Consider the following 18,432-nt stretch of genomic DNA (forward strand, 5'->3'; position numbering starts at 1 on the left):
TGTTAAGACCACCCTATTTCACAGACACTCTTCCTAGGATCTCCAGTTGTGCTCTATTCATTTGCTTAATGCAAAGCCCTGCCTTTGAGCACCTTTAAAGAAACTGCCTAACTAGCTAAAGGGTTGTAATCAGACAGAGGCATATAAAGGAATTTTTTTTAAAGAGTATGCTTACGTCCGTTATTCCAAGAGCACCAGATCCTGTTATGGTGTGTAACAATTTATTGGGAAATCACAATGTCAGAATTTGCTGATACAAATTCCTCAGGGAACAAACCTACCATTATTTACTCCTGTCATAAAGAAAATGCTTCCTATCAGAAATAATTGACTATTGCAGCTGGTTTAGTCCCACTGTCCCAAGTGATCTAATAAAGGCCCCCAAAAGCCGGTATCAAAACTGCATACATTTCTACACCAGAAGAGAGTGGGCAGTTATAAATTCCTCTCAGATTCTGCTTTGGAGAATAGTTCTGAGCTGCTCCAACAAAAATTAATTAATCCCAGTGATTAATACTGAGAACAAACAACACTAGTGTTGCTGTTGTAAAATACTGTCCAAAAACATAACTAGAGAAGATCTAAAACAGAGATGGGAGTAAAAGGTACTTGCTAGCCACGTGTAGATGAACGGAATGTGGTATTGCAGCCTTGTTGCTGGTCGGCAGAGGGTCATCTGTGAGAAGTGGAGAGCGGAGACCCCATGGCATGGATTAACTTGTCAGGATGTTTGGTCTGCACTTCTGGTTTGCCAGATCAGCAGCCTTGCTTTCCTGGTATTACTACCTGTTCTTTGTTCTTTTCTCTATTCCTACTGTTGCTTTGTATAGATGGAAAAACATTCCACACAGGACACTTTTAAGAGAACATTATTACAAGGGGTTACAATAATTCAGAACAGAAGAGGTTAAGAAATATCCTATGCTGAAGTTTCTGCTTAAAAAGGATGCATCTGAGAGACTGCATATTCAAGGGAGGCACAGTCTGAATTCAGATGAAGCATCAGTAAAAAAGGTACTATAACAATACAATGAATGAGTAGTAGCAAGTTGTAGCAAGCAGGATTATATCCCTTTAGTTGGGGATATAGTGGGAACTCTAGTACAAAATTACAAAATCTATACTGTCTATAGCATGTTTCTTATGCCCGACAAATGGAAGGCAGCAAATGTAACACCAAGACTTAAGACGAACCTGGAGAATTAGTAAGACTAGCATACACTGCTCCTCTGAACTCTGTACACCATTGTCAGAGACAGGCTCCCAGCCGAGATGGTCCTTTGCGGTGACCCAAATATCTATTAATTTTGAGTATAATTGTTTTGCTCATTGAAAGCCCAACCAGACTTGCTTGGGGTAGCTTGAAAGTTTTATGTTTTCTCCAATAAATTCTGCTAAATAGTCTGTGGAAAGGAAACCCGTTCTGCCATGCACTCCATCACTGGTTTGTGTTCTACACACATTTTCTCCCAGATGAACTGTGGGCTATATTCCTGTTGTTCAGCAATTATTGACAAATTGTTGGCAATTATTGCCCATAATAAATGTTATAGGTAAACACAAGTTGAATTAAACAAAAAGGCCATTACCTCTCTAAGATGTTCAGTGACCATATTCATGTGACTATGGCTGCAAAAGTACAGCAGATAAAACCATCCGAGGTCATCTCAGAATAAAACTAATTAAACCCTGTATTAGAGAATGATTTGTGCTTTACCACATGTGGTGCTGCAAAAGGCTGTAGCCATTGTGAGTTGGACTGGGTCGGCTGCAGGATATGAAAACTGGTAAGTCAGGTTACAGAAGTGTTGTTTAAACTGGGCAGCCAGTACAGACGTGATGGAAGGTACAAACCATCAGGATTTACACTACAGCAAACACAAAGCTAGGATCTCGATGGAAAGCACAGGAAAAATATCAGTGCCCATATATCTAAACAAAACAACTGCAAATTGAAGTAGATAAACCACAAAAGAGGCTCAGAGGACACTGGATTTTGCAAAGGCATATCTCAACTCTAAGTTACTTAGTTACTCTAAGCAGTAAGTATACAAAGCCACTACACCAAATGTAACTATTTTGGATGTAGATAAAAGCATTCCCAAATGCATTATGGATGTCATTACCTATATTAATGTCTTTGCCACATCAAGCTGACAGCCATAGGCTAATGGATTAATACTGGACAGTGATTTAGCAAGCTGTGTTCCCTAAATCCATCTACTTGTTACACTTTGGAAGATTTCTAGCTGAACCTCAATTACACCTTCAGATGTCTGAGGGACAAAAATTTCTTACTTGCTTACTTGTACTTTCCATTTACTTGAACTTCCCACTCATGACCTCCCTGTTTGATATGAGTTTGACTGCCTAAGAACACACTTAAGGCTCCTGGAAGGTTAACACGTGAATATAATATATCCAATATTCTCAAGACTCTTTGATTCCCAGACCTACAGAAGGGACCTCATACTTCCATGTTGTTGGTGCTACCTAACAGAAAATGAAGTTTACGCATGCTGAAGTCCTGCAAAAAGTAGGCAGAATTTCTGAAGGGAATGCCAGATTAAGTTTCTTAGTCCAAAGAAAAGAGTGTAGGATTGGAAGTAAATGACTGAATTTGAAAGAAAATTGCCCCTCAAATCATTCCAAGTGCTGACATTCTGCCAGTGTATAAATTAAATAATAGACAAGTGGAGCAGTTATACACGGACTCCCCAAATTTTTGTGACGCAGTAAAGCTGGAGTCACAATTACATGCAGTGCACATAAAATACGGTGTAGAGCATAACCTTAGAATATGCTGCAGTACAAACCCATAAAGCTAGTTAAGCCATTACAACCTTGATACCCCTAGATGTTTCAGGATCATTCAGCATTTGAAAATTGTCCCAAGACAGATGGGATCCTGCTGTAGGAAAGTTCATGAAGCTATCTTACTAGTAATAGTAATGAAGTAATCTTACTAGTAATATTGTACTAATAATAGTATAGAAAGCTCCTGTTACCTTGAGTTCTTTTTGCCCTTCACCAGGAAACTGTTAAATGTTTCCATCTGAGTCATCCTACCAGGACACTGGTGAAGGTGCTTGAAGACATGGAAGACTCAAATGATAAGGCACTTCATAAACTGAAGAGATTTCCTAAACTTCATTATATTTAAAGGTATAGTATATGAGAAAAGAAGTTCATATATTAAAACCAGTTATTTCCTCAAGCAATGACTTGTAACTGTCAGTACTGTCATCTCAGACTTGAATTTCAAAATAAAAATATTGATCCTCTTTATGCCCAAGGTGGATCCTGTTTGTCACCTGAAAGTGTCTGCTGTTAATGTCCTTCCTCCTGAAGTGAGAGGGGATTTGGTTCCTAGGACCGGAATATTAACTACTTCCTGCTTGAGGAAGCATCCCTGGAGAGAGATACAATAAGTAGTGGAGAAGAAAATGAAAAGAATAACCACATACACCCAAGGGCACAGATATTAATTTTCCTAGAGTCTGACATTATTCCCACCCTTTTGTACAGAGACATGAAAGCCAGCTGCCAAAAGGTGAGAGCATCCAATCTTGCTATTTCACAGATGTCTTCAATTTCCCAAAGAAATCGATCTTTAATAGAAAAAGAAAAAAAGAAGATTAGAAAGAAAGAAAAAAAAAGAACTGGTGGGTTTTTTTACTGGATAGTATCAATACAACCCTTTTCTGCTGCTCTTGAGACCAGTGGGTATCCATACAGAGGTAGCAAAAATGAAATTCAGAGGACTTGACTCCTGAACGCAACTGCAAACACATTTTCATTCTGAAATTCAAATGAAAATTACAGCTGGATGTAAAGTGGCCTTGGAGTCATTAGGGGTGCTCAAGACGTCAGGACACTGTGGGGGAAAAAAAACCAACCAACAGAAAGAGGTTTGATTCTTGAGTGTTGAGAGTGAAATGGACAAGAGCGGAAGGTAGGACTGAATCGATCTTTGCATTACCAATGTTAAGTGATGTCTGATGGTACAATCTTTATGAAGGTCTTTTTCAATTAGAGAGGAACACTCTCACAGCTTCTACTGAGTCAGGAAAATCCCATCATTTCTATAGATGCTGAAGAAGTTTGTGGGTATAACCAGCACTTAACTCCTAATGGGTCACAGCATGAAGGAATGCCAAAGCGTACGCTTTTATTTCTGTGGCACTATTGCACACACTTCCCTTATCCTTAAAGCAAGATGTCACAGGACTAGAAAAGAAACGTGTTTCTTCCATGAGCATGAGGACTCAATAACGCAATCTATCCTTAAGATTATGGCACTACAAAACACAGTTGCAAACCAGACTGATTCACCACCTGTTGAATTTTGCCATTCACTAGGATAGCCACTCACACCTATGTCCGCTGTCGAAAAATAGATATCTGAGAGTCCAAACCAGGTCAGGCTGAACCTGTGGTTCACTCAGAGAGAGGTAATCATTCCCTTCAGTGATTATTTGAGAAAAGACCTTGTACTGACAAGCTATCTGATGGATGAGAGGGGATGTTTTTCACCTTGTATCTGCCTGGCAAGGGCAGTGCTCGAGGTCTTGAATTACTTGCCAATTACAGCTCACTTCCAAGAAACAGGCTGAGGTCAAGGCTGTAATCAGCTTCAACTAGATCCAAATAAGCGTGTACTGGGTTACTGAGACCATCATATTTTAAACAACGGAAAACATTTAATACTGCGATAACAAAAAGTTATAGTTTTACTACTGTTCTTCAACTATAATAGAAAAAGCTTCCCCCCCCCCAAAAAAAAGAAATCTGCTTTAATCTGAGTAATGATACTGATCACACAAAGTGTTAAACATGGTACTTGGAACTATACTTCTGTAATTCCTGAATCTATACATCCACATAAGACGGTGATGTCTAAAAATGTCAGTGAATATAGAAAATATACCAATATTGAATTTGTTACTCAACCACTGCAATAAATATTCACTACAGAACTTTAGAAGAATAAAAATCTGTGCATAAAAAGTTTACATGTTATATCTCTCTAAAAATTAAGAGTAGTGATACTGCAGGTTTATAATCAGGAGGAAAATTCCCAGAGTAATAAATCTTTAAGAAGGAAAAAAAAGGTAAAAATGGGAGGAATGGGGATCTTCCAAAGAGGAAAAAAATACATCCTTATACTCACCTATATTCATAAAGATAAACAACTGCAGATTAATTTTTTCTAAAAGTTAATTTGATAACTGAGTAACAAATGGAACAGTTCTGAAGCAGCACTCCTAATTCAACATGTTATTTCATTCTTTATGGTAGGCTAATTTAAGATGAACAAAACCACAGGAAGTGGTACACTTGTCGTACTCCATATCAGGCCTCACAAGAGAAAGTCAAACCTTTAATATGGTTATTTCAAAGGAAAAAAATAAAATTACCAAAGATTTTCTAATAAGCTCTTCTAATGAAAAAGATAGGAATGCACCCTTATCTTTAGTTCTGTGTAGAATCACTAACGTGAATATCTCTATTTTACATGAAAGTATAAGATGAGCTCATTATTGCTCACATGCATTAGTGGTAAATTATCAACTACGGGCAAGGCAGGTATATTACCTCTTACCTCTGACCCGGCTGAGACCAGTTTTGAATCCTGTGTCCAGTTAGAATATCAGTCCCCTAAGAAGTTTATCAAAAACAAAAAAAGGTTCAGAAAAGAACCACAAAACTTATTTTGAATTTGGAAAGCAAATGGTACAAGTGCTAAAGTAGTCTTACTTACTTAGTTTGTAAGAGAAAAAGGTGAAGAAGTTCCTAAACACAGATTAAAAAATAATCTACAAAGATTAAAGATATCTGATGCTACATAGTATTTTACATCTAGCAAAGAACAGGCAAAGGAATTACATAGGTAGATCTTGAGCTAAACAGCAACAAAAGCCAAAAGCAGATACACGTTTCTAGCACTGAAAGTAATTAAATGCTGGGCCAGCTTGTCAAAACATGTTGTGATAAATCTTTAACTTGGGTTTTTACAGTGAGATTACTTTTTAAATAGGAATATTTTAGGTCTATTAATTATTGGCTCAGTCAACAAATTCTAACATTCAGAAAGCAACTGCTTCTTAAAATAATCCTGTAAAAGAATGGAAAGGAAGCAAAGAGAAGGGCAACCAAGTTGGTGAGGGGCCTGGAGCACAAGTCTTACGAGGAGTGGCTGAGGGAGCTGGGGCTGTTTAGTCTAGAGAAGAGGAGGCTGAGGGGAGACCTTATCGCTCTCTACAACTACCTGAAAGGAGGTTGTAGTGAGGTGGGTGCTGGTCTCTTCTCCCAAGTAACAAGCAATAGGACAAGAAGAAATGGCCTCAAGCTGCACCAGGGGAGGTTTAGGTTGGATATTAGGAAAAGTTTCTTTACTGAAAGGGTTTGTCAGGCATTGGAACAGGCTGCCCAGGGAAGTGGTTAAGTCACCATCCCTGGAGGTATTAAAAAAGCGCGTAGACAAGGCACTTCAGGACATGGTTTAGTGGGCATGGTTGATGGTTGGACTCGATGATCCTGAAGGTCTTTTCCAACCTAAATGATTCTATGATTCTATGAAAAAAATAAGTAACATTTAAAGTATGACTTTCAGCAGATTATTATGATTTTTGCAGTGATAATTCAAAGGTGATGTCTTCTCACTGAATGGGTCAGCATCTGAGCTGATTGAGAATTCCTTCCTGTCTTAATGACATTTTTATTATTGCTGAACTATTAAAGGTATTTTGATTGTGGGTAAATGAACTACATTTCAATATATCTCAATAGCAAACTTGCTAAACAACAATTTCAGCACCATATTCTGCCTTCAGTTATACCTCTTTACTTCTGAAAACAATTACTCATGTTCTGGTAACCTGATTCATCTCAGATTACTTATCCAGCCTTAAAACCGGCCAGAATGTGAACTCTTGAGCTTTGTGATGATGACTAAGAGGGAGAGAGCTCTAACTTGTCTTCAAATACCAAATGGTTTTCAAGCATGGCATTTACATTGCCACAGTTGTGTAAGAGCATGACTTATATTTGTAGAATAAGTCTTAGAAGTCTTAAACTCAAAGTTAATTAAGACAATCTAGATTGATGTTGTATAAAATATACATAATGAACACATTAAGGTAATTTTTGCTCAAATATATTGAAAATTTAGAAAACTCAGACTGTGTAAAATTCCTTTTATCACCAGCTGCAAGTTACAAATGAAGCAAGGCAGACTTCCAATGCACCTCCTATCCTTAGGATTTTGCTAGGTGTTCAGTGGCAAACATTTTTTTGAGGGTACAGGTACTTTTGCTGTCTTGCAAATATAAATTTACATCTCAGACTTCAAAGGAGGTAACTCAGATGGCATGTTAATGTATTTTAAATATTTAACACGTATATCCTAAGGCTAAATAAAATTTGAGTCAGTATGAAAAAAAAATTCTTTCTAATGAAAAAATAGTCAAGGACTTTACTCAGATGATAGATTACTTTCCAAGTGGACAGACTACACCCTCCTATAGCAGCAGAATATCGTCTCATCCTCCCACGGAACAGAGTTACTGCACATGAGCATTATGGATTATCTGAACAAATCTGGGCTTTCCAGAAATACCAGGTTCACTATACACGCACTACAAGACAAATCTCTGCCTGCGTTTTAGGCACAACAGATGAGCAGGGGCTGTCACCATCAGAGAAACTTATGCAGGCTGTGTCTTGTTTCTGTTGTTCCTGAAAGCTCCTCAGAAACAGGCAAGGGGTGGCTGTATATAGATGATTTTTTCCACCAGCAGCGATTGACTTTCCTGGTGACCTACAGCCACCCCATCACTTGTCAGAGGCACAGTAAGAAAAAACGCTGATTGAGTATGAGCTTCTGCTACCAAAAGAACAGATCAACTTCTAGATGGCTTGTTTGCTGCATTTGAAATCCTCAACGAGGTATTTTCCAAGAAAATGGGTCACGTGAGCAACAAATAACATGTGAGCTGCAAGATGACTGTCTGATCTTCTGAAAAGACTTTTTGAAAACCAGGGTGGGAGGGGAGAATAGTTAATTTCTGGGCCTCACTGATGTGACATGCTGTCTCACCTTATCAGCCAAGGTGTTGAAGAAAGTTTTGGATAAAATTACTCCAATAATCCTTATGTATACAGCAGATATACACACATAATTGCATAATATTTTATCTTTAATACAAGAGAGGGCATAAGGTTTTCTAAATGGAGGTAACAGTAGCAATTAACCTTGAAATGTATTACATGAGCTTTGAAATATTTGTAAACTCAGTAATAAGCATGTTTTAATATGCATCCTCATAATGCATTAGTGGACTCAGACTCTTTTTCAAGAAAATGCTAATCTCGGTAACAACAGGGTTTTGACGATACTGTAATATAGGCACAACATTAACCTATGGGTTGAAGTATTCAAAAGTATAGGTATTGCTTAAAACTACTTATGTATATTGGATAGTTTAGGTAGAAAAATGGCATTCTTGAGGACTTGGCTAGAAGAGTAGTTTCTACAAGACAAAGTCTCTTATCAGTTATTCATTTGTGCTAAGCCAGAGAGACAGTGAGTATGGATAATGTAAGGGGTCCAAAAGGCATCTCTTTTTATAAGTGTCCCAGCAAATATTCATGCAACTGTGAGGTGTGACACTCCTTACATACTGCACATAGCTCATCTTCTTCTTCACCCTGAAAGTAATATATCTTACAGTTTTGGGTTGTAGGTCATTAGGACCTTCTCCAGAACTTTTTCTCTCCCCTCTCATCACATGCATGCACAGAAACTCATATCTTTCTATTTGGACAATCCCATCAATGATTTCAACACAAGATTATATAACTTCCTAGCTGTGTATGTAATGCCATGATTGCCTTTGCAACAGCAAGCCATCACTGAACACAAAATGTTGTCAGCCTGACGGAAAAGGGTAATAGGGGGACCAAAAAAACCAGTGTCAGGTGGATTTCATGTAACTCAATCTGCTCCCCTCCAACAGGGATATTTAAATAAAGCTATTTATACAAAACGTAATTTGGAAGTTAAGTTTGTCATAAAAGGTGAAACCAAACAAGATTTACTCAAAGTACAGGGAAAGAGAAGGTGAATCAGGTCTGTGCCTCCCTGTCAAACCTTCCTGATGTAGGGGTAGACCCTGGGGTACAAGAGTCTATTCTGATGTACCTACAACATTTGGTGAGTGTTATGCATTACCATAATGCATATGTCCAGTGAAGATATCTTCCTTCATGTCTTAAACAATTCACTTCTCTGAAAACCCTTTCTGTTTTCTGTTTCAGGTGTACAGATTTACTTTGTTGGAGTTTTCTGTATTAGAATTTGTTGTCAATAATGAGTGTTAAACTTACAATCATATTTCTTCTACGTAAAAGTACACAGTATTTCCTACAATAACTTTGACATAACTACTGGGAAATAAATATCTGATTAATAAGCAGGTATTCACCTGATTTAATCTCTTTTTCTTTCATTATCTCACATTATCAACAATAAGAAGATAGCTGTTGTAGCCTGCTTTGGATGATCCAAGATTTTCTGTGTTTGAAGAAGAATAATTTCTGGACTATTGATCCAAAAAAGAGAATGTGCCTGGAGAAGTATATATATTAATGCTTCTGTAGAGTTATCAGAAAATTACAGTAAGGCCTACCAGAAATAAAGATTGGACAACTACAATCAGAAATTACTTCTAGAGATACCACTGGTGAAAATGGCGGCAGAAAGTAAAAATAGAGATGTTGTATCAGATTAAATCATCTGCCTCATTAGATTTAGGCAGCAGTCAGTCTGGCTGGACTGAATTTTCTACCAGGTGCTGAACAATTCATCAATAGCTACCAGAGAAATAGGTCAGACAACTGAAGGAAGAACTCTCCTATAAAAAAAACCAAAACCAAACAATAGCTAGAACACAAGATCGTCTTTAAAAACCAACAGCTAGAACATAAGATCTTCTTTATAACTTAAAAAAGATATACAATCATTTGTAATTGTATGTGAAGTAATTTGGGCAGAGAATTCAGGAAGGGGCCACAGGGCAATGTGAAAATACAAACTATAATACTAAACAATAAGGCTGTCTAGCACACTCAGTGGTGCAGCTTAATCCTTCACCTTTGATACTACAACACATAGGACTAAAATGATTTAGCAAATTTAACTGACCTAATCAGGCAACAGAAAAAAACCTGGAAAATTCAGCTAATTTTTCTTACTCCACAAGCGAGAGCATGAGAAGGTAAAATAACTGGAAATAAGCCATTTTCAATGTGATTATTGTGATGTTGATCCACATGGGTCTACCTGAATCGGATCATGGAATCTTACAGTGGAGTGCAGAAGATAGTATATTGGTCAGATATTAGCCAAAGCAACTAGCAGACTGAGTTAATCATAATGCAAAGCTCATAATCACGACAATGCAAGGACATACCAAAACGTAGCAAGAGTTTTCACAGGGATCGTATCAAACCACAGAATGCAATGATATATGTAATCTGTGATACTAGGGAGACACCAGCTTGAAACCACATGAAATAAAGTTCCTAAAATTTGGAGTTACTATTTTCTAACAAAAGACACATTGAGCTAAATATTATATGTTATATGTTAAATATCCTTTAATATATCCTGTTATATATATCCTTTAATATACCCTGTTAAATATCCTAGAAAGGCATGAGCTCAAAAGTGGACTAGAAGTTAACATAAGGGCATAAGGGCCAAAGCTGAGCATTTCTTTGCATTGTATGTGAGCAAAATAAATGCAGTCTGAATTCAAGGTGTGTGTATCTAATATATCTAAATCCATGTATCCTTGGTGTGTCAAAAAGCCTGACTTTCTGAAGCTGAGGAATATTTTGAGTGAAGGTGACTGATGGGAAAATCAGACAGCAAAATATAATAAAAAATAGGAATTCTATAGGAAGATGCATTAGATGATAGCCAGAATGTTGCAATCCTCCAATAAAGAGAGAAACTTTGGTTAAAAACTCATTTTCCTTCTGTGGTATAGTACCTACATTAGTTATAAATGTGAGAGTAATAGTGAACACATGGGAAAAAGGGAAATAACAATCTGAATGAATTATGATGTATAGAAAACTTACATAGGAAACTAAAGGCAAAAGAGAAAATCCATTACTGAATAAGGCTTTAGACTTTATATTTGGGTTGGTTATTTCTAAAATGCATTAGGAACAAAAGGAAGCATATCAACAAGGATAGCATCATAGATAATATAACAAGTGCAGTTGATCTTCCTGATTTCTGAGACATATACCAAATGACTGACACTGAGCTCATGGCCAGAAAACATATAGTGCCTACTTAAAAGGGAGAGTGAATCTGGGAGTGATGCAGAGAAACAAACATGACTCACTAGGTAAAGATAAGGGGAAAAAACTAGTTTCCAACAACAGCAAAAAGGAAGAAATTGTGAAATGAAGTGACCACTCCTTCTTCCCTTGACATCTCCAGAACATGTCAAGATTTTGGATTCACCCCACCTAACTTTAGAAAGCCTGTAACTCTCACAATTTGAGAATATCACTGACCTTAACAGATAGATCCCAAGTAAAAAAGATCACTTGTGCTCACTTGGTCTCTCCTTTCATCAAATGCATTTCATGGTTTAGTCAAAACATGCTATGGGGTTCATCAAAAAAGCCCATGGATGAAAGGTATTGCCCTGTGGCATACAGGACTTTAAAGCATATGATCTGACAACTCCTTTTTACTTCATGTATCAGCTTGAGAAACTTAGGACTCTCTGGCTTTGTTTCCCTGATATATTTGGATAGATCAGGAGATAATTCTATTTACTGTTGTAAAGCATTTTTAATTCTACAGAAGAAAAAAGTGCAGAAAGTATTCTTAGCACTAACATATTTCTAAACAGAATGGGTACACCTGATTTCACTACTCAAGTTATTTTCTTCTGCCTACCAAGTTCAGTATCCCATTTTTCCCCTAATCATTGACAAAACCATGTTCTTAGAAAATGTTTACTTTTCTACTTGGTAGAACATGAATCTAATTAGCTTTAAATATGTCGCTTAAAAAAATCCATAAAATCAATTAAAGTTTTATTGGTTTTTGATGATTAAAAGACATAGATTTATTTTTTTGCGAAATTGTGCATATTTCAGTTTATACTACCCACATGTACTGATAGCTAAGATAATGAAAAAGTGAAAAAAGAGAGTCAATAAATGTAACTAGAGGACATTTATAGATTTGCATTAAAAGGGAATTCAGGCCTTGTGGAGAAGATGTAAAAGTAAAGGTATTTACAGTGATAGGCAAACACTGTGCAATACATAATTTTCCTTTGCTTATGGTGGCTCTTTGACAGTAGGAATGTAGCATGTACTTATTCCAAGTAAGTAAATAAAAGAGATCCTTTGAAAATATAAATTCTATCTTGAGTAGCCAGTAGTAAGTAGGGGAAGTAAATATCAGAAGTTGTCTCCTTGGGAGAGATGAAACAGACCAGAACCCCATCTCTTTCTCATACCCAGGTTATTCTCATAAAATCCTCTAGGTTATCACCTAAAATTACATGAGTAAAACTGAGCAATAAGATTCTAGTGTTCTTCCATTTCATAGTAGATGAGACAATTTCCTTTTATTCAAAGTCCCATTCTATGCGGGATGCCTAATAACCAAACTGCAAAAGGAGGGAGACCCTTGTGTTCATGAACTGCATCACTGCTATTCACCACAGAGGAAAGTTCTCTGATCAACTCTCTGCTTACTCAGGTCTAATATTTTTGTTCTCCTTTTAAAAAAAGGTTAATTATAAACTAGTAAGTTTGCAAAAGGTATTGTATTGAGTGTAGTGCTTTTTATCCATTTATTTCTTTGAAATCTCTTCATTTGCAATTACAGTATTTACCACTTTGATCTCTGTGGATGTAATGCACTACACAAGCAGATTATCATCAGGAGTGACAATCAGTCCTGAGAAAAGAAGCTCTTCAGCAGACACTGACCTGGGAACACGAGAAGGTTTTTCAGCAACAATGGACCAGCCTTCAGAAGGTGATTCAGAGATGTTGAGACTGCTTAAAGCAGGCAACTAAGGGCTGAAGGCACCTATTACAAATTCCCTTGGCCAGCAAGTTTCCTTTCTTACCTGCCTATTTCTGTTTTTTAAAACTGTATGCAGAACTCGAGGCTTCTAGGATGAAAAAAAAAAAACAGAAGGGGAAGAGTTTTCCTCTTATTTGTTCTGCCCAGTAGTGGCCTGCCGACCAGTCATGCAGGATGCACAACCTGGTCAGGTGCTCACATGCGCACAGCTTCAAATCAACTACAATAACATGCTGCTGCCTACAAATGACTTGCTAGTGCTGTTTGAGCAGAAATATTTAGTCAAGGAAAACTTTACTGGAGTTCTGTGTTAAAGATTTCTATCTACTGCTCACTCGCCTGAATATGAGTAGTTGTTTCAACAGCTGTTTTAATTCAATTTATCTTGTTAAATATGAAGACATAATTGAACAAATTACTTCTAAGGAATGCCTGAAATTGCTAATATTAAAATTTCTATCATCTCTTTTTCTTTTGCACACTGTCAGCTCTGGCTAATCACTTCACATATGGGTCCATGATTGCTTTCGTACTTCGTAATTCTGTGCATAACTCTCTTTGACATCAAGACTGATCTTAAGAAAAGAAAAATGTCAGAAAAGCCCCTATGTTTATTACAAGCTATATCTAGTATAAAGTGCTAGTGATTATGAATCCTCTGAAATGAATATTCCTCTGTTTCCATACATGAACAACACTGTGAAGAGGGACATCACTGTGGAAATGCAGATATTCCCAGCAGATCATAGCCTGGATGACAAAACAGCTTCAGTGGCTGCTCATTTCAGAGCAACCACAAGTAACTTCCACTGCGTTTTCAGTCATATCCAGTCCTTCTCAAAAAAAGTTGTAAACATCACAAGCAACTCCCTGTGTGCCTGTGGTTTTGCTCTGTTTTCTAGCTTATGAATGGAAAGTTGTCAATAGCCAGAATTATTAAAATGGGATTAGAAGCTGCTTTGACATTTTAGAGGAATCAAGTGTTCCAGTAATTTAACTCAATTATTACAATTTTAGATGTAAAGTTCTACTCCTGCTACTCTCAGGGCTCCTAAACAAGGAGATTGGATAGATATCAATAACATAGAAACATGGAATCCACATTTCACAGTAACATATATGATTACTTCTATGCCTTCTTTTTTTTTCCTGCTAGTGGTACTAACTGCTGTAAGAGTATTTCCTAAAAAACAGGGTATTCTTATGTAAATCTTTTTGATCACTCACAACCTTCACAATTCTCTGAACTTTATCCCTAATGGTGTAGGTTTCAATGCTTGCACTGATGAAGAGGAGTTTATTTTGCTGTTTGATTAATAAGTGATTTAGCTTTGGAAAATCAATCACAATCTTTTCAGAAAAGTACTAGAAGTATACTGAAATCATATAAACTGATACCCTGAATATTGCATAATCTTAAGACGCTAACATACTTACATTCAACGTGCTCAGTTCTTGTATCTCATTTCAATTGTGAATGACTTTTGGAAAAACTTGCCATACAAGAAGAAATATGATAATTTTAAATTTATATCTAGATATATCTAGGAACAAACTTCCCTGATTAGGTATCAATACATTACTCCTTATACCTTACACATTACTGTTTTAAAAAAATCAGTAAAGTTTATCCAAGAGGATATAACCTAATTTACGAAGAGTTAAATACTTAACCTAGAGACAAAGTCTGTGCAATCCACAACCCATGAGAATGAATAAATCTGTTCTGCTACTTATCACTTTAGGAGCTGTCATACAGTATTAAAAACCTCTATTTGAAAATACTTTTATAACAACAGTAAACCCACTCGGCAGTTAAAGGCAACTAGGCAAAACCACAGAAAGCATACTGTGATCTAAGTGAGTGCAATACATCATAAAATAATATTTAACCTAGAGATAAAGTCTCTGCAACCCACAACCTACAAAAGTGTATAAATCTATTCTGCTACTTATCACTTTAAGAGCTGTCATACAATATTAAAAACATCTATTTGAAAATACTTCTCCTACAACAACAACAACAGAATCACTCAGCAATTGAAGGCAACTGGGCAAAACCACAGAAAGCATACTTTTATCTAAGTGAGTGCAGTAGATCATAAAATAAGTATAAGCAAGTATATACAATTTTAATTCTGAAAATATTTTATTATTTTCATCAATAATGAAAATAATTGCATACCATTATTATTATACACACAATTTGTACTGAAGAGTCTGAAGAAAGCAGAATTTTACTTATACTTATGATAGTTATTATGACACTGAAAAGAGGAAAATGAGATTTTGCTACTGATTTACATAAATTGCACCCGATTCTTCCAAATTAATGTGGAAGTGGTTCATGAAGTTCAGAATCATGACAACCCAGTGTAGGAAGGAAGATACTTTAGCTTCAAGCTTTTGTTACCATGACAGGGACTAATTCTGAAACCTAGATCTCTACCAAAGCTTCAGTATGATTTAGAGAGTTCAGATTTATTGTCCTGTGTTGGGTGCACTGTGTTACTGATTATTACTGACTCTATGGATGACTTCCTGATAGATGCAGGATGTCTTTTATATGCCATAACCTATTCTTTTGTATGAAACACGCAAAAAGATTTCATTGGGACATATTAACCTTTGGGGGGGGGGAGAAAAAAAGAAGGGATATAACCTATCCAAAACCAGAAAACTGCAAATGTCCTTGTAATGAACAACATTTTCAGAAAACTGCGACTGACTTCTTCACTGATTTCTGGAAAAGCACAGGGAGAGTCTGAGTACACTTTCAAAATTAATTTTTTCTTAACATTCTACCTAAAAACATCTCTAACATTTGCACAATTTTATAATGCGTGTACTTTTCATTCATGGGTGAAAATGAATAGCCTTGATACTTATTAAAATCATGACAATTTCTTCAACTCCCTAGTAGAAGTGTATAAATCTTTTTTTGTATTGTAATCAGTTCAGATCTTTAATTCTCAAGTTTAAGAAAAAAATGGGGAATAAGGCTGCACTGTTCCTGAACTATGAGAAAACAAATTCATAAATCTGTGCAATTTAGCTAAGCCCCATTTTTCATACATCATTGTTTGTATCTGTTACTTCATTCCCACGTAACGTGCCTTTTATCTCATTCACATCAGTTGAACACCACAGAGGAATGGGGCATATATGTCTTCCTGTGGTTTCATCTAGCTGGTATGCTGGAAACCTGTCCTGCACTAGGTAAGAAGAAACTTCAAGACTCTGTGCACATGCAGACTCCCCGTTTTTAAACCAGTGAGGCAGACAAAAACAGGCAGCTGCACGAGAAACTTATTTCTTACAGAAATCTTACAACCACTTACAGGCAGCTTCACTATATTTCTAACTGTCTTCCCATTATCAGCTTCCCCAGCCATAAAAACAAGTACAAAGTGCTAAATTTTGCCAGGGAACCTGACCAGATGTGGCAATCGGACTTGACAGAGCACACACCGACGTGCCAACCAACCTAAGAAGTTAAATATGGCTTTTTTTTTCCCCAATCTCTGCAGCCTCTAATGCTGGAGATAACTTTTATCATAACATTTCTCAAGTTGATTGACATTTCTATTTACAACTGAACACAAAAGAAAAAGAAAAGCAAAAGTTCATAGATCTGAAGGGAATCTCTCCGTTGCCATTTAAACTCAATATAATGCACTCTAATGGATACATAAATTCTTTATAAAAATGCACTTGATAACACATTTTTATGAGTCCCTGCAGGGTTTTCAGATTCTGTAATCAATACTAGCAAGTCTACACAAGACAGCAACAGACAGAGAAACAGCTGAGTGAACTTCCTTATTTAAAATCACTTGAACAGAAGACTGCGTTTCTTGAAAGGGTTACATAAACCGGATTACTTTAGACCTTTTCATAGGAGCAAATTTTGCTTATATTCTTACTCGTTAACACAGGAAACCACAATCTCTCAGTCAACAAAGTTCCCCTTTTCACAGGCGTAAGTATATACACTGTATTCAAATGCTAGCTTACAGGAAGATTTGAGAATACAATATTTCTTCAATATTTGAGAAACAGACCGTTTCAGTCTGAACCCTAATAAAACCCTGGGATGCAATAAATATCATTACATCATTACATCAACCATGCTGCAATCAGTGGTTTTTTTAGACTAACTCCTCATATGGCAAGAATAACAACGCTTTTAGAAATAAGGTAAAAACAATCCATATTCCACTAACTTTTACATATAAAAAGCACATTTTAAATAAAGTAAGCTTCTTATTTTTCATTTTTACTGCTTTATACAGAAGCAACATTGTTAAGAAGAAAGGAGATGATCTAAGATAACCAAGGCATCGAGCAATAAAACTTGCACTTGATTGCCCTAAGTGAATGTTAAAGTTGCTTGTTTTGAATCCGAGTACTGTCGTTCTTCTTCCTCGAGCACATATTAAGATCGTAACAATAAATTAAACATTCAACAGGTTTTTAAACTGGCTAAAAATATGTATCTTGGTATTACAACAAGCCCAGCAGAGATGATGTTAACATGCATAGACTACAAGTAATCAGTTTTGAACAGATTACAGGACAATTTTAAGGCACTGCATCTGTGTTTGCACGCTAACGTCCTGAAACCTGCTTTGGCCCCTACCCTACTACTTTAAGTGCACAGATTTAGCACAGGAGTAAGAGAGTCAGATTCTAAGGCATTTCTCTCTGCTTAACATCTAAGTTTGCGGGTGCGGTATTCAGGATACGTTTGTTTTTCCTGCGAGAGAAACCCCCCGCCACTTTAACACTACCAAGATGCAGCCACCGAGGCGCAGACCGCCCCGGAGAAGACTCGGGTCGTGCCTCACACCCCGTGCACAGGTGTCCCCCGCCTCGCTGCCAGAGAGTAACCCCATCAGAAAAACGACAAGCCACTGTGAAAAGCGCTCCCTTACCTTCTAAACCTGCTTCAATCAGCCCAAACTGTTCCAACACTTTAACAAAAAGCACAATCACGATCAAAACCGCTATCATTTCCAGCCCTTCCAAGTTCATGATGAGTTAGGTCATGGTCTGACCGCCGCCGCCGAGGAAAGCGCTCTCCCGCCTGCCTTGCTTCGCCAAGCCATTAAACTCGGCGCAGAAGGCTCCCGCCAGGGAAGGGGGCGAGCGGGAGGGGAGCGGCGGGGAAGACGTCCATCCCGCCTGCCCGAGCGGGGGCCGGCAGGGGCAGGCGGACCGACTCCGGCCTGCCGGCACTACCCGGGGCTCCGCCGCAGACAGGCGCCCGTGCGGGCAGCGGGGGGCCGCCC

At 37.3% G+C, this 18,432-nt stretch overlaps 1 protein-coding gene across 4 annotated transcripts in view; it reads right to left on the reverse strand.

Annotated features, from left to right (window-relative positions):
- KCNIP4 (Kv channel interacting protein 4) overlaps positions 1–18,432 on the reverse strand; it is a 459,791-nt gene that overhangs the window by 212,358 nt on the left and 229,001 nt on the right. Inside the window, exon 1 of one of the 4 annotated variants that reach the window (XM_010576844.1) lies at positions 18,076–18,175. The exons of the other annotated variants lie outside the window; for them this stretch is intronic. Within the exon in view, the coding sequence (XP_010575146.1) occupies positions 18,076–18,175 (100 nt within the window). Of the gene's footprint in view, positions 1–18,075; positions 18,176–18,432 lie in introns of those variants that run through there. 4 annotated transcript variants of the gene reach the window in all.

Source organism: Haliaeetus leucocephalus, unplaced genomic scaffold (assembly GCF_000737465.1).
Source record: "Haliaeetus leucocephalus isolate CR32 unplaced genomic scaffold, Haliaeetus_leucocephalus-4.0 Scaffold545, whole genome shotgun sequence".
In the NCBI taxonomy this organism is placed as follows: domain Eukaryota; kingdom Metazoa; phylum Chordata; class Aves; order Accipitriformes; family Accipitridae; genus Haliaeetus; species Haliaeetus leucocephalus.